The 23,398-nt window shown below is 38.2% G+C and overlaps 1 protein-coding gene across 1 annotated transcript in view; it reads right to left on the bottom strand.

The window, feature by feature from the left end:
- RIMBP2 (RIMS binding protein 2) overlaps nt 1–22,559 on the bottom strand; it is a 146,686-nt gene extending 124,127 nt beyond the window's left edge. Inside the window, exon 1 of the mRNA XM_086474078.1 lies at nt 22,434–22,559. Within this exon, the coding sequence (XP_086330204.1) occupies nt 22,434–22,559 (126 nt within the window). The remainder of the gene's footprint in view (nt 1–22,433) is intronic.
- Between the last annotated feature and the right edge of the window lie 839 nt (nt 22,560–23,398).

Genomic DNA, 23,398 nt, shown 5'->3' with positions numbered 1-23,398 from the left:
CTTTAATAGTATTGCTTCCTCCATCGGTTTAGGCTGCTAATGAAAAGTATTTTGGTGACTGTCACCTCTTTCACAGGATCAAGAATAAATGAGTGAGAAATGTTTGTCATCAGAGCACAAGAGTGGGATTCAGGTGATGCAGATGTACTGCCTGGCTCCAAAGACTCGGCCTCTGATCTTGGATAATTCATTCAGCCTCTTTGTAAAGAGGAAAAAATTTGTTCAAGCCAAGTATTTTGGGAATAAACTATGCTATTGACATGGAACCACAGAAGTACCATAGCAATGATGGATTGTACAAGTATTTCAGTAGCTGAAAGAACCCAGGCATGATATATAAGTGATTACTAATTGCACATATCAGTAAAACCACTCACTGATGGTGTTTGATTCCTTATATCTCTGTTCAAATATCTTTTCAATCTTAGCCAGATTGAACAATTCCCATTATGAACGGAAATAGGAAACACTACTGAAAATACTAAGTTTAGCTTGAGGGTAATTATACAGATATAGCCTTGGATGAATGGTGGTCTTGATTGTGAATGGTTAGATTGTTGTTTAGAGTTTTTAATAAATAAATTTAAAAATTAGAGCTCACTTGTCACTTGCAACTCAAAGAAAGAAAGAATAATAGGCTGTACTGGAGGCTATCCAGGCATGCAATCACAGCACTGGAACAGAAACATCCCATCGTCTACATCAGCAGAATGATAAAATACAAACAGATAGTTGACACAAGAAAAACACTTCATAAGCAATAGAATACACACCCCAACCAATGGGAAAAATTGTAGAAAATAATCATTATTTATTTTGATTTGATAACTGAGCTACCTGGCAAAGTGAACTACTTCCTTCCAAATGAACGTAACAAAAAGTAATTAAAGCTTGGGTTGTTTTGTTGTTTTTTTTTTTAAATAAGAATGATAGATAAATTTCAAAAAATCCAAACAACCCTATACGGCTACCACACAACTTTAACATAGAAGTAGTATGGTTTAGGACACCTGGTATGGCATTAGAGAGCCCTAGGATCTATTCATACCTTACTTATCCTTCCTATAACATGTGTTACAAAAACTAGTACTGGTGGGAGCTCCACTTGGGAATCTCATATTTACAAAAGCCTCTTAGCACTTCCCATATCCTTGCCTTAATTTCATCCTTCTTTATTCATTCAATATTATATTGGTTTGACCTTTCAACTTAAAAAAATTCTCTATCACTCTAATTTTCTTAATGGCTTTTGCTTTAGCTGACATCAGTTTTCCAAAGCACAGCAGTCTTGAGGGTTCCCATATTTTTAGCTACTGTGCCAAATTGCCTTGAATTTAATTAGTTAAACACCTAGCTGCAGAAATTCAATATGAGAGTCTGCTGTCGAAGTTCTTATGATAAATTCAAAGCCATTTTACTTCGGTACCTTCTGGACGTGAGGTCCTGATGCAAACCACTCACGTGTTAGCATCTTATATCTAAAAAGCACTCCTAACTATATATCTCAAAAACCAGAGTATCACAGAACATGTCAATAAATTCCATGGCAAAAGCAAGAAATGTGATTCTTGGGAAAAATACCAATCGAGGTATGAAATTTTTGCTTTATTTTTTTTTAACACTCTGATATAAAAATTACAAGTATAAACTAACATAAAGACACAAGTGACATCTCTATCTTTTGAGGTATTCCTTTCATGAAGTATGAATATAAAATAATTTACCTAATTTACAAATTAGAAATAGCTTATTTAGCATAAGGCTGGATGATTTCTCCATTTTATTCATGCTGCAAATATAGACAACTTTTGTGTACTGGAAAACTGATGTAAGAAATCACTCTTGTGATAAATGTGCCCATAACTATTTTTCACAGACTATAAGGAAGCTCTGCATTAGCTGTCAACACAAACCTGTCTAAATCTCCTGACTAAATAAGAAGAAAAAAAAAAAGTCTTTATGAAAACCAGATATCCACCAATGTTAAATCATCTAAAAAACTTGTTTTAATATAAAAATTCACATCACATATTAATACATACTTCACATTTAGGTTTTATAAAAGTACAAAGGATGATTCCATGGTCCACACATCAAGAGACGAACAACAGATCAGAGCTGTCCCAGCTATATCCCCACTCATCAAAGCATTTAAACCTCAATTTTTTACCAATATGTATGGACAAGCTACCGTATCATTCTGCAGAAACTGCACACTAGCAAAAATAATAGCTACCTTTTCCATGAGGCTGTTAATTCTTATTTAAATCAGTTATGTATCAGCCAGACCAATTTTTCTTTCATTAGCACACATGTAACTAATATCTCTCTTACTGGCATTATCCCTGAGTGATACTACCAGGAGTCTAAGGAGAATCAGGCCTTTAAGCCCTAAGAATTATCAACATAAAATGTAAATCCTTTAAAAAGGATTTGAGATGGCTTTTTATGAGAAAATGACAGTCAGGAAAATGTCTGTCTCCCTTTGACATAAAGAACAGGACAAGAACTAAAGATTCATCTCTATAAAGAAATCTGAAATCCAAACAAAAGTCAGAAGGCATCTGGTAACAGCTGGTGTCTTTCAATAGCCAAACCATCTGAGTGTGACATCCCTATTTTGGCAATAGAAAATGTATCGTCTTGGCAAAATCAGAATCTCCTATCACTAGACAAACAGCATCTTGAATCTGTATTGTAAAGTCCACGGTTTTACCATCTTCTCCTATCTGTAGTGCTTTCAACAACTTCTGTGGGAAACAGCAGTATCACTGTTAATTCACTGATCAACTGGTATCAGGGCTCTGTTGATAATTATAAATGATTTCATGACCAAGTTTAAAAGGATCTGCCAAAACAGAAACTGAACCTGCAGAGCGAAAGCATTTTTTTTCTAATGCAAGTCTTTGACATAAGCCTCGCTGGATCTATGCCTACATATGCAGCCAAAAACATTAGCAAACAGACTAGCCCTACAGCACAGCCACCTGAGCACTGCAGGCTTCCTCCTGCATTCCAAAAACACCGCAGTCCACAGCTTTCACTCTACAGGTGAATAATCTGTCATTCTGGCCATGCACTAATGGGCTAATCAAAAGACATTTTCAGCCTGTGGAGTATAAAATGGGCCTGGTTCACTCTAAAATTAGTGAGAGATGTGTCAACATCAGACTTGAGCCTTCAGGTCCTAGCCATCACTTAGTAAACACAACTGGTTTTCCAGAATAAGAATTTTGAATTGTCTACATGGAAATTATGAATGATGCATCAGTGTTTATCAGAACGAAATATTTTTCAAAATTTATTCCAATTATAGAAATTAAAGGTGCTTATCACTAAAAATTTATCACATTTTTCTACAAAATTGAATAATTATGGGATTATTTTATTTATCATTAGAGGTATATAAACACGTACACTGGATCTAGTTGTCCAGGTCCTCTTACAGTCGATGGAAAAATGGGCGCTTCTAAGACATAATTCATCTCCACTGTAAGACAGATACCAAAAATTCTTTCTAATTCTTTCTAAGCTTTCTTTCCCCATCTAATTTTCATAACTTACTGCTAAAGCACCACACTGCCCGAGCGCCAGTCATTTGTCACGGTCTCTCTGTGATGGTGCTGTAACTGGTCTTTTCTCTGGCTAGACTTAACAGCAAATTTACCTTGACCTCCCACTTCCTTGTCTTATGAGTCATTTAACAGATCACCTGAACCCCATATACATCTGTGCTTACACCTTCATTTCACGTGAAACTGTGCCTATAATAGCTGCTGACACTTGCCCTTTTTCAGGGGAGCTCTTTGAATAAAAGCAAGTTAAATAACTAAATTATCACAGGTCCAGAATTAAGCCGAGGAAGTGAGAATCAATTTATTTTGACTTTCCTATTAAGTTATATGAAGATTAGTTAAAGGATTTGCTTTTTCTCCAGCCTCCATCTGCAACCTGTATAAGCGAAAGGATAGAATTGATGATGTGCAGGTCACATCTATCTTCCACTTTGATCCAGTTAATGAAATTGAGATTCATTGCAATTTTCTGCTTTCAATCATTTAAGGAATGTGGTTACTTTGAAGATTCCTTGAAGCTTACAATATTTTTCCTCATAACCAGATTCAATTTCTCCTGGATATCTTATTTCTTTATCACTGCCAGGGTAAGTTGTTCCTGTAAGTCTTCTGTCTGAAGCAATCTAGACTGACTAAGCTTCACAAACTTAAATTCCATCTTGAATTTGTATAGAAACTTTTCTAGAAAAGTGTTTTGCTTTCTCTCTCTCTTACACAAGCATCATTTGTTTCTAACTACTGGTGCAAGTGTCAGGGTAGCATTTAAACTATGACTTCACATGTGTTAAAAGAGATGAAAAGGAGCCTTCATCAAGTTCATGGTTCAACTGGTAGGTCAGTACTGAAGCAGTTCAGGACACTACCCTTTGTCTACCAGAATATCCACAATCATCTTGTGACTGTACACATGTACATAAGAGAGAAAGATGCTTCTTCTCTCCAAGGGTTGGTTACAAGAGCAAGATAACCAGGGCAGGTTAACAGGTAAGGCCAAAGTCCAAGGCTGCTGCTGCTGGCTGATGTACAACCTGTGTAATTCCTCTGACAAAGGCCTTCCTAGCTACCACAGTCCCAGTTATCTTTTTGCCCACAGACCCTCCTCTGCTCCATGGTCCCATTCATAAGACACTCACAAATGCAGGAAGTAAGAAGCAGGTCAGGCTGACAAGATGCATATGACACCAATGAAACAGACCATGCCGTGCTGTAAACAACAGAGAAACAGCCATAGGCGAGAGAAAAGAATGAGGCTGAGTTAGCCTGTGAAATTCTCACTTCCATTGTGACAGATTTGAGAGGTCTGTAAATAGGTTGTGAAGCCCTTGTTTGGACAGAGTTCTGGTACGTTAAAGGGAGCACCACACTATCTCTAAGTGATTTGCTTCCGAGCCTTTTCTTCCTGGAGTAAGAGAACAATACAACCAGAGGAATCAGAGCACAATCTTCACACCGACCTTCCACCTCTCTACCTTCCGCAAAGCAGATTAGCGCACATCCTATTTTGATTCTGCAAGAAAGCCATAGCGCAAAGATTGGAATACATGAATAAAAATCAACAAACAAAACAACCCTACCACATCTCCTTTAAGTCCTTACCTTGCATGTCCTGCTGGCGAGCTTAGATAAGCACATTAGAGGGAAACTAAGAATGCTCCAGACGGTGAAGGTTAATATTGCTGTGGTATGGCTTGTTTTTGCACAGTGATTAGGCTTGCTGCCAGCCTTATTCCTTCAACGTTTTAACTATCTTCAGCTTGACTGATTACATTAATAAACTTCCAGTGCAGACAGCATGCTAAACTCTAGCCACTGCTCATGTAGGAAAAGAATGTAAGTCTTTGAATACACTTTGTCTTCTAAATCAAAAAGGCAAATCCTGGCCTTATTTTCTTAGGAAGAACCATCTCTTAGAAACCTCCAGCAATTTCTTGATTCTCAGCAGGATTTTTACAACAAGGAGAATTCCCTATCAGCCAAATAAAGATTTTTTTAAAAAATTTATTTTTAAGGTTGTAACAGCAGAACTAACATTCCTATCCATCACCTGTCATAGGTCTGCATAATTCAGATCCAAGTCATAGTATCCTTACAAATTACAGTTTGAAGACTTTAAGGCCAAAAGCATACACCTGTACTATTCAAGATAAGAGAATAAGTCATCAGCAATGATTTACAGTCAGAGACAAATTTAGCTCATCATAGATCAGTCCTGAAATCTTCAGGTCAGCTCCAAAATAAACAGAACCCTAAAGTGATCAGATTGAGTTGCACACAATCCCAAGCATATCTTATAAACTAGTACTTTAACAATTAAGGATGGGGAGCAATTGAATCCTGTTATGTAACAAACAAATAAGAATATCTTTACATTTGGATAACAGGCAAAACGCTAGCAACACAAAGAGAGAATTTTAAGCAATGTACTACAAGCCACACTGCTTCACCAGTCTCCCTGACCAACAATGAATACCTCTTTCAGCAACTGTAATAAATGCAGATTACTTTTCTGCAACAGGAACAACTCCCCGACAGCCCTAAATCTTGACTTCTGCCTCCACTGTATCCAGAGATAAAAGGAGATAAGAGGCGTATTTGCAGAGCAAGTCAGACATAGTTAGTATCTTCCTGTAGGGAACTACAAGCACCTGTTAATCAGTCAATAAAAGTATCTGTGTCTTTTTCACAAAATATTGTTTCATCACTTCACCCTGTGTGACTACTAGTTGCATACTGCTGTATACAACTGCTGTATTTGTTTGTTTGTTTTGTTTTAATTTATTCATCAGGAAATGACTGAAAACAGAAAATGTTTCCTATGTTTTACAGAAATCTACAGATTTGCTGGTAAGTTTACTCAGCAGAGCAGGGCTATAGTGTGGGTGGAACATCCAGGTTTCATTCTCAGCTCTGTCACTGACTCATTGCAGAAACTTGGGGAAATCATGTGCCTTTCTGAACAAAACGGGGATAATAATAATTCTTACCAAACAGATGTGCCGTAAGACTTTGTTAATTAGTGTCTGTAAGTACTTCAAAATCCCCAGATGAAAGACAAACTACATCATACGAATTCATAAAACATTAAATAACGTATCTATGGAATAATGCATTTAACACTTCTTAACCACTAATCCTGTGCTTGTAAAACGCAAACTACTGCCATCCTTTTCTCAACAGACTTGCATAGAAAGAGCTGAAAGCCAACAAAAGCTAGCGACTCTGGGCCTCCAAAACTTCTTTCACCTCACTAAGGTGGAATCGTTTAAACACTACCAGTATCAAACAAAATTGCTTGCAGACAAGTATACAGGTCATGTACAAAAACAACCCTATGACTAAGAAAACAAGTAAGCCTGTTTTATGTATACTTAATCATTCACAACCTGATCTTCAGGTTGGGCCCCACCAGAACTGGTCTGGAATCTTTCTAAAGACTGAAAAGATGGAAAGGGCAGCAATAACCCATGATGACCAGTCCAGGTAACAAACATAAATCTAAAAGAATACACAGTAATAGCAAGAAGTAGACCATCTTTAACAAGGAAATATTACCATAAATGTAACCATTTATTAGCATGACCTTCTCTTCTGTCCTTACGGAGAAAAACTGAATATCTACTAATAACTCATTCTACTTGAAGCTGCTGCATGAGAGGCTGTCACTCTAAATTGTCTTTAGTTTTGTGTTTGCTCTCCCTCCTCCTTCTGTCATGTATGTTTATTCTGAGACACGTTATTTGCTTGTTATTTTAACTTTAATGATTTTTTTTCTGCTAAGTTTAGAGATGTTCTCTTCATAGTTGAATCAAAGAAAGTTGGTAATATATGCTCCTTGGTTTAAAGAGCATTTTGTGCTGGAGGTTTCTTCAAACGCTTTACTCCAGAATCAGGTCCAGATCCCTTATAAAAAGGAGAATTCACATGTATCGACTGACTGAAAGAAGGTCCCTTAACTCTTGCTTATTCAAATCAAATGATCAAAATCACTACTGCCATTAACATCCACCTAACCACGTCTCCAGCTGATCACTTTCCTGAAAGCATCCTTGGAATATCCTGAAGTTTTTTCAAGAAAGTGGAAATCAAGACAGAAGATACTATGAGAAGCTGGCAAGTATGTACACATGCAGGAGCTTTCTCTTTTGGAATGCATGCACTGGTGCCCATGCCCAGGTTCTGGCAGCAGGGCTGCAGGGGCCTCTGTGAGGAGAGGCTGGGGCTGACACACCCCACCACAATGATGAAAAAGCAGAGGCAAAAATGCTTCGTGCATCAACTCATCGGGAGTTCTGCTCATGTGGCCCTCCCAGAACTGGCCTGAATTTAAGACGCAGACTATGGGTAAACCATACAGGTCAGAGCACAGCCTCTACTACCCTTGTTTCTAGTCTTCCAGAAAAAGGAACTATGTGAGCTTAAGGTATGTGGAGAGATGCACTAACCAGTTATTCATTGCCTTTCATGCAGAGACTGCTGATGCCTTGCATTTCATAGAATCATAGAATCACAGAATCACATCAAAATATTCGGTTGGCATGAAGGCACATCATGTTTTAAATTACCTTTACACGGCTACTAGCAAATTCTATCAACTGTTACATTCTTTAAATCACTTGCCCATCTCTTCAATTTTGTAACAGATGTTCCCCTCTGGGCTTGCTATCAAGGTGTTAAATCTTCCTGGATAATTCCTGCCCCATCTTCATGATTGGCCTTCATTTGGCATAAACCCTGAGCAGGTACTCTTGAGACAGTACAAATAATAACCCAATGTATATGACCCCACAGGAGTAACAATTTGAAATAAGAATGTGATTTTCCCAGGGACACCTTTGGGAAAACCCTAGAAATGAACAGCAGAACTATTCACAATACAGCAAATATTATGGCAGTGAGAGATTAGGAGAAACCTAGGGCTTCCAGGGCAGACAGATTGTTTAGTTAGGAATTTTGCGTTTTAAAATATTCAGTTACCTACTCTGAGAAAAATACCACAGGCACCACGTAAAGACTGCAAAAGTAAAAGGGTTTTTCTTACATAAATAGCATTCATGTAGCACTTTGAAGAAAGGGTTCACTGAGAATTACCAAACTCAGACAGTGAACAAGTCCATGAAGCATTTTAAGGTAAAAACAGAAGCTAGGTTAAACCTTAGATAGACAGATGCTGCTGACAAATTACACTAAAAATCAACAGCTTTATATTACTTTTGAACACTTCTGTCATCTTGAAAATCTTTTAGTGTTTGAATTGGAAGACTAAGTGCTAAATATATGTTTAACTTTAAAAATTGCAAAAGGCAGAGTTAGTGGTGAAATCAGACTATTACCTGGTTGTGTTGCCACTCTTAGGCTACAAAGAATAAGTTATTTCATTGTTCTTTCATAACACAAGCTGTCCAAATTCCTGGTTTATGAATATGGCCCTTCCTTTTTGTTTGTTCCAGTTCATCTTTCTTGAATATCAATCCTGCGCTGACACAAAAAGGTAGAGATTTAAAATGTATTTTAAGTATCTCACAGTGTATGTAAATTGCTTCAGTTATTCATGATGGAAATAATACGGCTTGTTTCTTACATTGCTCTCCTTCCCTTTTAAATGAGTATGGTAATTTTAAGAGACATGCAACAGAGTAGGATGTTTCGATAATTCCCCTGAAGTATTTACTTGATGTCTGTATTATTTATGTAATAGCAGTCTATTATCAATCCAGTAATAATGGATAGCGATAGTTAAATGTTCCTGTGGGACCTCACAGGCCTTCTTCCATAAAGTAGGTTTGATGCGACTATAAAAATCTGAATGTTTTTCTTCCCGTGCACACTTGTACTGGATTACAAGTGGGATTATTAGTGGCATTCATGTACATGAGAAAAGATTTATTACTTATCTGAAAAAGGTATAGTTCACCAACCCATTATGAAAGAAAACCTTTTCAGCCTTGAAGTTATTACAATAAATTAAGAGATTCTGATAATAGGAATAGCATGGACCTTTAAAAGCACTGCAGCTCACAGGCATGCATTATTCTTTCTAGATAATGTCAGCAATTATACTTTTAATTAATGTTGCAGATAATCAAAACAAAGTACATAGTGCCAACATGCCTCAAAACTCTATTTTTCTAAGAGGCATGCTTGCTATGAAAATTCTGTCCTCTTGGCAATTATTACGCACTACAAACAGAAGTTTTTATCCTAAAGGCACATTTGATGTCAAGGACAGTCACACTTTGCTTACTTGTGAATTTTAGTTTTGAATGGGCAGTAGTGCACAAATGATGAGCCTAGAAAAAGCTAAACTGTAGTATATTACCAAGGACAAAGACAGGACCAATGACAAGGAATTAGGGAGGATACTGTCACATTAGTATTTAATAAAGAAATTTCTGAACTCAATATTAAATCAACCAAGCTACCACATCTATGAAACGATTATAATATGCAAGTATGGACAGACACTAGGAGAATCCCTTCACACGTACGGAAAATAAATGGATGTTACCTTTTAATCCTGTAGGTTTATCATCAAGATTTCTTATTTACCTCATTCCCTTCATTTTCCACTTTGCCTTCTGACCTCTCCACTTCTTTCTTCCTTGTCCAGTTGCCTGGGAAAGCCTACAGCATCTGATCTGACTTCTACAAAGAACTAGTACACAGAACTACAAAGTAGGTGAACTGCACTGGTCCAAACCCCAAAGGAACATCAGTGCAAGCAAATGCTTTACTCCAGACACCTTTTCTTCTCTACAAAAGACATCCCTCCTTTGCAGAATAAAATGCATATATTACTAATAATTTCTCCTAAGGGGTTGCACAACATTTTATCTTTCAAACAGTAATTTCTTGTAGGTGAGGTCTAAAAACTAACATCGGCATTGTAACCTCTCCAGAACGACAAGTCCACTACCTCCAGCTCCTAAAAGAAAGTAAATTGAAAAAATAATCTCTGATTTTGGTTTTACTTGTGGCTAAATAATTTCTCCCATTATTAAAAAAAAAAAATCCACAAACCCTATTCAAACAGCAATGTACATCAAGATTCTTCTCTAACAGTCATTCTTTTGGGATTGGAACACAAAAGGGATAGAAACAGCCATACTAGATCAGATTCCAGACCCATGCAGTCCAGGCAAAATTGGTTATCTGATGCTTAAAAATAAGGCACAAGAAAACCACAGTAAATTGCTGTAGTATAATCTCTAGTCTCCTACAGGGCCTGGCATAAGATATGATAAATACTAACAAAACACCGAAACACACAGGGTTTAAAATCCCAGCCCAATACAATTACAGTCCAGTTCCATCCACACATTACAGTATAGAACTCAGTCACGTTAGAGAAAATTTCCTGTTACTTAGTTACAGGAAATCAGAGTAGAGAAAACATCCTTTTCAATAGCAGCACAGTCTTTTAAATGCTATTACATAAAATTATGTTAAAAATCAACAGCGTTGTTTGTCTATATGCGCTGGTAGCTGTTTACCTAACAGACTGAATTTGAGTTACACAAACCAGAATATGGGGAGAGAGAAGAGCGAAGACACATCAGAAAGTGGCTAAAAAGTGGGGGAAGGGAGAAGGAGGAGGAGGCTTCTCCTCTGTGCTCCCTGAAGTGCTGCACCACTCTGCTGCGTGCAATTGTGTGTTTGGAGCGACAGCTCCTTGAGAAGGGTTCAGTGCCTCGTTCGATGAGGCTGATAGCCGGGACCTGGCCAGCAGCTCTTCCTGCAGAGCAGAACCAGGAAATGCTCCAGTTGTTCACTGTCACTTTTAGTGATACACACTTGTTGCATCCATGTTGACAGTTAGGTTTAACGACATGTGAGTATTTATTTAGTTACAGTACACAAATATTATGTTTACAGCAATGTTTACTGCTCTCTGCTCAGAGCAGTTTTTCACAAAAAATCAATAAAACAAGCTAAGCCCTGTAGAGACAAGTGTGTTACATCACTGGTGTCAGCAGCACAATGACCTCATTCACTATATGATTCTTTTAGCTCTTATCCTCATACACAGCTTTTATTTCTGTCTCGTTCTGTTTTCTGAATTGTTCTGTCTTATTTTAAGACAATTTCCATAATCCATATATCAATAAAAAACTATGTATTTACAAAACTTCTGTCATTAGATCATGGAAGTATCAGCAGCTTGGATGTCTTCATACTTCATTTCCTTTTAACAGTATTTTCTGAAATTAAATTTTCCAAAAGGAAAGCTATAAAGGTTGCAAGCTAAGCGTAAGTTTTACGTTTTACAATAATTAGTACCTATTAACATCAAAGCTGTCAAAACTCTCATTCACAACTAACAGCTGAGATCAATATCCACAACGAAGTCATTGAGCAGGGTTGCTTTACTCTGGCTGCATGAGACACTTCATCTTTTGAAACTATGAAGAAAAGGTATGACCTACCATCATTGGAAATAAGATTAAGTCCATTTGAGCCATCAGAGCTATGACAGTTAGTATGACATGAAGTATCTACCCTTCCTTCCAAATCCCTTCTCCCTTATCAAGTGTTTATACAGAACGTTACTCTAAAGTTTATAAAATCCATGCTTGTATTTCCTCCCTGGTAGGAAACCTCTAGAAAAGACCATTACAGCTGCACTCCCTAACACCCATCACTGGCAAGGTACCTCAGAGCACAGACAGCTCAGATAAGACAGACACTGGATTATTGCTGATGGTGCAAGAGAAGATCTTCTTCTATTGTAAGTCTTCATGTTTCACAGCTTCATTTGTTCGAGTCAGCCACTTGCATCCTAAAATAATTCAGGACGGAGCTTGCCAGGGTGACAGCCCTGTTCTCATTCTATGACTGTAAGGCACATGAACTGGAAGAGGTCCAGATCCTGAAGAGCTCAACTATGCACGTTATTAACAGAAACAACTGCCTTAATGACAGGTTTCCTTTAAAATAAAAAAGCATTGGCCGTATCCATCTGCCCTACCACACAGACACAAAACTGCTTTACAGTTGCTGCTTTCTTCTCATCCTAATTTATCCAGCAGCCAACAACCATGATAACACAGCGGCGTTGACTGTACCCACTTAATCTTCAAACAAGCCAAAGCTACCGAATCACAGGGAATGTATGGTACATACATTTGTATAGGTGATTTAAGAGTGTTGAGCAACAAAGACCCCTTCCAGCAGTGAAACACTTGTAGTTTCAGTATGCCCAGTAGGAAAGCAGCAGCCATTAGGAGAACAGACAAACTGACTCTAGCCACCATGACTTATGACAGTAGTAATTTAAAAAAAAGTAATACAAACCCTTTATTATGAGTAGCACACAGGCAAACAGTTAAAGCGAAACAAAAGAAAGCCTGTTTTTAGAAGATCAATACCTCCCTGTTCTCCCCTCTTATACAACTTTTAAGCGAAGCAATGCAATGGGTAACATGTTGGACAGGACTCTGCAAACAATATCCATAGATTTGCATTGACCCTGCTGAACGATCTTGGGCAAATAAACCTGAAGCACATTGAAAATTTCTCACCTGCAAAATGGACAGAACGATATCAACCATCATTCTAAAGCACTTTGTAAAGAGTTGTTACTGAAAATTCCTAAGGGCAACTCTAGAACAAAATGCAGGTTCACACAATCACAGATTTCAATAAGAAATTAGAAACTTGAAAATATGACTGTGTTAAAGAAAACAAAACCCAAAATTTCATCTAGTTTTTCCTAGTTTCTAACTGCAACTTTTGTTGCAAGGCTACAGCAGTTCATTGCCATCAGGTAAAGGAACCAAGGCACAAAGATCTCCTGTGATTTACTTGAGAGCACACAGCGTGTCAAATGTCAGAGCCACAGACAAGACCCAGCCTCCAAGGCCCGTATCCCAGCGAGGAAAACAAAATGAGACTTATTTTCTTCAGGGCACAGAGCTGTCCATCAACAACGGAGTGCTTAAGCTGCATTGGATAGTGTATAAGTTTTAGGGAACAAAAATGTGAAACTGAATGTGAAGTAGGACCAAAAGATGGTGCTCGTCCAGAAAAAGTGAGAGCAGCTGTTATTCTATGAGTGGATACATTGCTGTCACTCATAAAAGTGGTCCTTTTGCAACACAGCAGCCTAATGAATTACCATGCATTAAAAATTGATCATCCCTACATAGCATTTTTTAAACTTCTGTATTGATTTATGTTTTCATTTTGCATAATGCACCAGAGTCCAATTAAGATCTGTAGGAGATGAAGGGGTGGGGGGGACAGACTGAGGGGTTTTCTATGTTTGTTCTGTACTCTGGTCACTTTAAAACTAAAATAAGCAAACCTATCAGGAAACAGAAGGGATCCTAGCATACTGCATTTAATATTCATTTGATCATTACCTGGCATGTCAGAGTGTTTAAATCTAGCCCCTCCCCCTCCTCTACCCTGCAGGAAAGGCAGACAGCACAGACTGCAAAGCGTTTCAGGGAAATAAGACAATTGGCCTGACAACTAAGGGCACAAATCTTGTGCCAGAACAAACCATCCACAAGATTTCTACAGTCATCGTACATAAAAAAAAAACCCCGATCAGACTGTTGGCTTCAGACAGAGCCTTATGTCAGGCCCAGTATGACACAAGCACATTTTCCCAAACTACTTAAAGGTTATGTAATAGAGATCTGCAGAGCATTAACAGTCACATGACACGTCCCACTAAGATTTCAAACTGCCACCTACAAAATTTAATTAGCACGCAGTAAACAAGAGAAAAAGAAAGAAATACACTCCTGGAATTGACAGCGAATATTCTTAATGTTCTGAACTAGATGCAGAATTGAGGGCAGGGAAGCGGGGAGAACAGAAAGCAGGATTTAACAAAGAGGTAAAAGTGTGACTGTCACAGAAGAGGGAAAATGCAGTAAACAGGGCCAGATTCAACCACGAATTGCTTGTGATAGTGACAACTGTGAGCTTCATCCAGCTCATTCTAAGCACCATCAACTGTATCCATGTTCAGTAAGAGTTCAGCCCATTAGCACAGTCCCCAAGGTACTCTGCTGAGCTATTCCTCCCAGTGTAAACTGGCACAGACCTATAAAAGTCCCTGCTGATTAATATCAGAGAATATTTTTAAGCACGTTGGACAATGTACTTACTAGAGAGGCACTTTCCCTGTCGGCGAAAAGGCACCGTGATATTCCATACAGGAGTAACAAATAGCATTTTTCGACTGTATGAGAAGGAGGTACAGAAATAATCATCAGGAGCTGAAATGGTGAAGCCTCAGGATAAATTCCTAGTTCTGGAGGAATTTAGTCTTGATTTAGGATTTTTCTAAGCCAGCTCTAAACAAGTCAACCTGGCTCAAAAAGGGCTTATTTTCCTTCCAAAATTGGCAAGGTGGGTATTACTGTCATTTTTTTCACCACACATCCAGTGGAAAATCTTAATTGAAGCAGTCTATAAAAATTGTTTATACTCCTCACCCAAAAAAAAAAAAAAAAAAAAAAAATCAGTCTAGTCCCAGTGGAGGTGAGGTGTGGAAGGAAAGGGCTGCATATGCTGGCTGCCCATCAGCTCACTGTGATCAGATCAGGCCTTAAGGGAGGTATCACACTGAAAAGCTTGCTACAGAATGAACTTTAAATAAAAAATGGAAGATAGTTTCTAATTGTCATTAAATGAGAACAGAGAAGACAGACTGTGCCATACTGTTCTATTTGCAGTGCCTTCCCTTTGATTCTTCATGGTAATACTGTGCACCACTGCTGCTTCTTAATCAACATCAAACATTTGGCATAGTAATACCTATTGCCTGAAATAGAGTGTTATACTGTTTGTAACAGGCAAACATTATGACAATTAAAAAAATTTAAAAATCATGCCTGAAGTCCCACTTCCTCTGTCCTGACTTCTGCACTTTAAGTGTTTCTACCAAATCACTGCCACCATCAGGGAAACTAAGCTCTTCACTGCAAACTGAACATGCCCACAAGCACAATAGAAAGTTTAGCAAATCAAATGTTATTCCAAAACTCAGGATCAGTTCAGATTCTTCTGATGCTTGGAAATATTTTTCTATAGATCAACAACATACAATGCAGACTGTCAAGTGATTTACAAGTAGAATCCAGAAGCCTCCATTGGGATTTAGCATCCTGATGGAGAAAACAGACTTTGGTCAGAAGATCTTGGTTTTTGAGTATATAAAATAAGTAGAATGTAGTGGAAAGGGTTCGTTATTATTTCCATTTACAGAAAGAGAGCAGAGCCCAAGAGATACTAAGTGCTTTGCCCAGAGCCATCCACAGAATCTGTGGCAGAGCTGGAAGCCACACTGATTTCTTTATCAAGTGCCAAGTCACAAGCACAAGCCAAAGCGTTGAGCCACAAGCCTATAAGCCTCACCAAAATGCCAGTCGCAGATGGCTTTGCAATCGTACTTTACAGAATGAACATGACTCCAACATGTTTTAACAGGATGGTTACAGTCAGCAAAGAAACCCTCAATGACCACATTCAAACTTCAATGTCAACCAGCTGCTCCAGAAGATCGTGAATTGTTCTCCCAGGGTAACGTTATCACTGCCATTTCCCAAGAGCCCACTCTGTGCAGTCAAGCCTGACAAAAGCCCTCTTTTTCACTGGTGAATGGAAACTGGTTTCACCACACGTTGCTTTGAAGGTGCTGCATTTTTCCAGCACTGTGGCTACGTTCCAATTCTACTTTTAGTCATGATATTGGTAGATATTATTGGTAGATATTTTTCAATTCTAATGGCAATGGGTAAATGCTGCTGTCAGCAATGCTTCATGACAACTGTCATCTGTGGTGGACAGTCAGCTAAGAACATCAACCGTCAGCTAAGAACATCAACCGTCAGCTAAGAACATCAACAGTCAGCTAAGAACATCAACAGTCAGCTACTCTGACATATTTTGTAGTAGCAATGAGGGCGTATAACAATTTCAATTAAATAAAAAACAACCCTAACTCTCTTCATAACCCAAACCATACTTCATTCAACGTAAATATTGAAAGGACTGGACAGTGATGCATGACCAACTAGTTTCTTATTTCAGAATAAAGTCAGTTTGACTTTGGGCATTCAGTTTTGATATGTGGTGAGGCATTTGACACACATACATAAAGTAAAACCCCGTATACCAGAGGATACCAATTATCCAGTGATATCAGGCACCTTATTTCTACTCCTGGCAATCCAGAAAGGCTCTGACTTTTGCAATAAGCTGTTACCAGAATGAACACTATTGTACTTATACATTGATTTTGTACTCAGTATCTCACACTGATCTAAACTATGTTAGAGTATGCACATCTAACACATATCTAAAATAGATTGAGCTGACATTCAGAGGTACATATTTTGTATACATACAAAAGTATGCATGTAGCTTGTACTAGTATGAGATTGGCCATAGAGGTGCTTAAGATTTCTGAGCTTGTAATTGTCAGTTAACTAAAGTAGCATGTATCAGCTATTCAGATAATTTTCATGCAGAAATCTGTGGCACTGCACTGTCCCATATTTCGTTCCATCTCATTTTCCTACCCTGAAATCCATGCGCTGTTTTAAAGCTGTAATTTGTTTATAATTCTAGAAAATTCAACACATCAAATTTCTCGAGAAAGTGTTCCAAGTACATCCAAATATATAAAGTTGTATGTAATAACACTGCACCTCTGTTCACTGCCTCTAGTATGTAGTCACACTGTATGATAGCAGGCTAGAACCCATTCAGATATATAGCTATGAAAAATCAGGGTTGTTCTCTAGTCTGCAGGCAGCATGACCACTTTCCTAGTTTCATTTAGGGTAGGTCTTTTTCCTATTAAAAGGAAAGTAGTATGCACAAAGCCACTGTTCAGAACCACTAGATATCTTTAACAAAAATAATAGTCACCTAAAAAAGATCCAACACTTGCCTTTAAGGTGCTAGAAGTAACGTGTATGTATTTTAAAGGATGTCTACAGTGGTGAATCCTGGCTGACAACTGTAAGATTTGATCTGAATTGGCTTCCTCATTTGTCAGCTGGGCAGACTTGAAAACCCTCCTCTAATAAAAATGTAGCACCTCCCGATCAAAAAAGCAGAAATATAGTGTGACTACAGTAACTTTCATATCAGTTCATATATATTGCTATTTTTTATTGTGTTAAATTTATGGAGATGCTTTCATTTCCACTGTACCGCTTGGTCTATGTTTTAATATTTCCTGCTGTTTTCTTAAGGCAGCTCTTTTGTCTTGCTAAGCAATAGTCCTTATTTTTATTTTGATGATGCCAATCATAGTATTCTTTCCCTGTCTCAGTCTACTTGGTGCAATTCTTAATGTTAAGATCAATGGCTTTGATTTTAGGTATTTCTTCAAAATATATCAAATCACTGAAGGAGCAGACTCTCTATTTACTAGATGCAGTGACAAGACTCATTAATAAGTTATTCTGATGAGTTATTTTGTATATAAACTCTGCATCACTCCTGCACTGGACAAAAAAGCCCAATCGGTGTTTTACCACTAAAATAACAGACAGCAGTAGCTTAAAAAGAAAAACCAAAGCCTTCATATGCACTTACATTTTCCTCAGTTAAAATTGTACTAAGACCATGTACACCTGTAATGTCAACCGTCACATCATCCTTGGAAAGGCATATACCTTCTCTGCCCAACGCTACAGGCAATAGCCAATTTTGAAAAGAGGTTAATAAAAACCCTGCAGTATCCCTTATAATACTGAGCACAGCATACTGGTACGTGCTAACTAATTAGCTGGTATTTATATGCATATGCTATACTAAAATGTTATTGTTCTGTTCTACATACTCATACACATAATATACTTCCCACAAATACTGCTATGCATACTGTGTCTGTGTGTGTATACATATATATATATATGCATAAGATCTCTCCCTTCTACCAAAAAAGAATGAGATATTTACTTGTAATTGGTCTCATTTAGCATTAGATGCCAGACAAATGCCACGTATCATTTCATTAACAATATCTGTGTGGAAGAATAGTCACATTGATGACTTTGCCATGACATGACAATATACATCTGCAAAGCAAACAGATACTGTGAATATGCACCATGCCTGGGGGCTTGGGTCGGGGGGGAGCTGCTAGCCAGTATGATTACTAACTTTGCCTGCAGACACTAATACAGAAAAGAAACATGGCACCATCAAACCCGTCAATATAGTGTTTATTTTATTGGAAACCTTAAAAGTGGCTGGAAAATGACATCAGATTAAACATCAATGGGAGGGAGGATGGAATAATCTAGCAAGAGTTTAATCCCTTTACCTAGTGCTCGTGCACAAAACTAACACATTTTATTATTCTAAGCAGCCCCTAGAAGAGAAGATCCGGTGAAGGGCATCATCAAATCGCAGCAGAATAATAAAGTTTGTCTGCCTCCGGTAAGAGTTACTGCTGCATTACTGCTAACTAAAAAGAGGATTCTCCCCCACACACACCTACAAATCTTCAGCCCTCCCACCCTCATTTGGCCGTCAAGCATTTAACAGAAAAAGCTGTTTTTAGAAAGGGTGAAATCTCAGCATACCTTCAAATCAAGTGCTTCCGATGTTCAGCAAGATCATTGCCGAGAGAGAACTGCAGTCTACTGTGTCAGATTACAACCTTGTCGAGAACGGCGGCAGCGTCGGCAGCAGCAGCATTGGTGTGTTTGCGCCGCTAGTATTCAGGCTAGAAATGATTCATTAGTTGTCTGCAGGGAGGCAGGGTGAAAAAGAGAGAGCAAGCATCATCGGCCATGCAGCAGCTGCCAGAGCCTATGAAACAGCAGTGCTCGCACACACATACGCACACAAAGATGGCTTTCCCTATTTGCCAGTTTCTCTTTCACATAGTATTAACCCCGGCACAGCAGCAGGGAGCACGGACAGGAGCTGACAAGCAGCAAGTGGGATCGCAGCAAGGATGTGTTTCAGTGAGGGGGGGCAAGGGGGAGGAGGCGGGTGTTGGGAGATTTTATTTTACCTCCAAGTAATGCTATCACAGGATCTTCTCAGTAGGTCATCTGTGGCCTACTGGCACGAACCAATGAACTGTAAATGTGAGCTGCAATTTTTTTTTCACTCCCAAGCCTGCCCAATGGAAGCCTTAGAAACTCAAATGCAGAAGGGTATTAAGACAGATTACCTGGAGCATCCTAACCATTCTGTCTTTCCTCTTCTCAAGAAAACTATATGATATAATCACACAAAACTTCTAAGTATGCAACGACCATCTCCCCAGCAGCTAGAGGGAGACACTGTAAGGGGATACAGGGAAAGATTTTAAAGAAACCAATTTTTAAAAATCTAGCTTTAATCTTTTTTCCCCCCTTCATTTTCTTTTTTCTTCCCTGCCCCTCCCACCCCACCGCCAGCAGAGACGATCTGACTCACAGAATCTGACCACTTTAGGAGTGCATTCACAACGTAACCGAATTCACAAGTCTGATGAATGTTAAATTACCAAGAAAATATAGGAAGTTCTTTTGAGTAGAACTTCTGCATTTTCCTTCCCGTATTTAAGAGAGGAAGGAAATATTGCACTCTCAAGGCACTATTTTATTGAATTCTGTTAAAGTATCTGCTGAAATACATCTCTCCACTTAATAATGTCTCCCTACACTAATTCACTATTCCTTTTCAAATCTCAGTCTTCCCCCACAGTTTTACTAACAGGCATAATGAGGAAGAGGAGGAGAATTTTCAGCAAAATTTGGCATTAACAAAAGGAGCCAGGTTTCCCCCAAAGCCTAATAGTTCTTTATGAAGTTGAAGTGCATGGAGAGCACCCTGATCTCCAGGGACTGTCAGCTTCACTGGATGCTTCACTGGAAGGTATTAAGGACCATGGAAGAGGGATTCATCAGATGATGTCTTTCTCAAGTTTTCTCTTAGCCGTATTTCCAGTCCATGACAAATTTGAACCTTGAACCATGGTGTTTAATAAACAGCTAAGAAATCCTTCCAAAATGGCATTGCCTGTATTTCTGGATATTCCAGTTCCTAAGCATCAATGTATCTGAGCATCTTACTGAGAATGTTACCCCCAAAGCTTCTAGCAGCACTGAGTGCCACCACTCTGACTTGGATGAAAAGCATTTCTCTTCAGAGGTTTAGAATTAAAGTACGGTGCAGTGTATTACAGCGTGATCTTCAAAGTGCTTCTGAAAAATCTGTCCCTCATCATGCAAATGAAACAGCAAAAAAATCTGATCCTTGGTTCTGTGATATTGAAAAAAAAAAAAAAAGAGGAAAAGGGCTATAGACACTGTGTGATTTCTTCCCTGAAGGTCTACCTTAGCACATTCTAGAAAGACTACAGTTTTCTAAATGGAAAGTCCAACATCTAAAAATAAGGTACCCAAGACCACTCATTTGTGCAAATCTCAGCCCCAAATGACCTTCCCTGAGATTACTCACGACTGTAGCGGGAACAACAAAACTCTGGTATTTTCGGAGAGAAAAGCTGTTCCTACTCAGGATCATATGTTCCTTCCCAGATTAGATTATGGGTTTGATCATCAGGCAAGTGCACTCGTACTTTTATAACCAGTTTGTGGCATAAATTGTTTTCATTTTTTTAAAAAAAAAAAAAGTCTAATTTTGGCAAGTTAGATTTTTTTTTATCAGTTGAGCTACATGCAAGCTTCAAATCCCAACGTTCCTTCTATGACTGTATCAGCGCTTATCATACTGTGCTCGAGCAACAGACACAGATCTGCAGCATGTGACGCAAAGTGATACCAGAAGATTCCAGGTGACACATTTTGGAAATCTCTCTTATCTGGGCTGGAGACTAGATGAACATATCTGGTGCTCTATGTGCATTTGCACAAACAAAACAAAAATGTGCTAAGCCAAGTTGATACTTGAAAATAAGTCAGGTCACTGTAAAGTAGCATTATTAATGTGTTACACTGAACCAAACCAATACTTTTCATTCCTTTCCATAGATGGATTTAAAACATGTGTATCTGTACATGGGAGTGTGTGCATATATATGTATAAATTACATAAATTATCACAAACTTTCTGGATATCTTGTTTTAAATATGGAAAAATACATTAATTTAATTAAGTCATTCTGAAGATAAAATAGCAACTAATTTTTTTAACTATCAGCACAGATTCACAGCTATGAAGATTTGAAAACAAATTCTTTATCTCAAGTAAACTTTTAGAAACTTGAGTCCTCAAAACTTGTCATATTCAACTTGTTATGCCACAGCAGATTAGAACTCACATTTTACTGGAACTCTAAGACACTAGGACATTTTTAACACAAGCAGTTGATCATTAATTTTATAGTTTATATGGCCAAATAGCAGCATCAAGTATGATATAGGTTGATAGAAATTTTTGCCCGTTCAGGTCTGGATGCAGCTGTGCTGATGATGGGCTGCTGGTAACTAGGAAGCATATATAACAGTGCTGCTGAGAGAAGAAAGGGAATTACAGTTCTGTATGCCACGCCCCAAATCCTCCCTCAATAACAATCCCAATACAATGATCCTACCTTCTGACAGACAGTTTTCTTCAGCAAAAGAGACAGAACATACAATGTCTTTCCGTATACGATAGGGGTCTGCGAAATGCCATTTTAGCTATGTAACCTTTCACAGGCAATAATGAATTACATGTTCTTTCCGGTCTTTCTGAATAATGTGAAATGACTATTTAAAATACATCCTAAAAGATAAATTTTTCTCATAGTAACCTTAATATGAAAAATAAATCTTGCAGTGTGTTGTTTCAATAAAATGAGCCAAAATGATGATAAACCCTTCCCTTCCTAATTCCGCTTTGCACAGTGAGATAGACTGAAAAAATAACAAAGGAGCCCACCTTGCTAGTTGCCAAAACACACCCAGGGCCTCCTGTGGAGATAAAGGACAGTTGTCTCTGAAGCCATAACAGCTCTTTCTGAGATTGTTTCAGCAACTCCTCCGTGTCGCCTGGCTTCTGCCCCATCAGCCCTTCCTGCAGGACAAGAAATTTTCAATTTCTGTTTTCTCAAATATATGATGACAGTGACATATGATTTGTCATAGCTGAATTTCTAACTAAACAAGAACATCTGCTATAGCAATGTATTTATATTTATGCATGTGACTTTTTGTGGCTAATTTAAGAATCCTCTGCCACCCAAAACCCGATGTCTCTTCATAGCATCAGTAGCACAACGTCCTACACTTCAAGTACCCTAACAGTTCATGCTTAGTAACTTACTCTGGCTATTAATCAAGCCAGGTTATGTTGAGGTAGAACACAACATGGGCAATTCCAACCTTTGGGAACTGGAAGAAGTTCCTCTTACATGGTATGCATGTTGCTGTCATAAAGTGCTCAGAGATTCAGCTGGTAGAGCACAAAATTAGTACAAGACAATGCTGAGAAGCGTTTGACGTTAGTATAGTAATTTCAGGGTATAGGAATGGCACTCAGTAGTGCAAAGTACAAGTTTACATCCTTAGTGAAAGTCTTAACTTGAGGCTCAACCAGAAGTATTGTGAATTCAGACCTAGACTCTCTTCTACACAAGATAATTTACAAAATATTTACTGTTAATAAGCTGTTTCAATGAAAACTAAACAGAAAAAAACTATATTTTTTTCTGCATGGTTTTAATACCTCTATGAATAAACTATTTTCAATGTAACCGTTTACCAGCACAGTTAGATATTAAGAACAGAACTGGATTTTTACCTACCCTCAGGCATCCAAGCTTATTTTTAAGTTCTTCACACTCCACTTGCAGCAGTTGGATCTCCAGATCTTTTATACTTTTGGATTGTTTGTTGATATTTTGC

Source organism: Leptosomus discolor, chromosome 16, assembly GCF_034619465.1.
Source record: "Leptosomus discolor isolate bLepDis1 chromosome 16, bLepDis1.hap2, whole genome shotgun sequence".
In the NCBI taxonomy this organism is placed as follows: Eukaryota; Metazoa; Chordata; class Aves; order Leptosomiformes; family Leptosomidae; genus Leptosomus; species Leptosomus discolor.
Note: the sequence above shows the minus strand (reverse complement) of the source record. Positions and strands in the feature narration are given on the sequence as shown.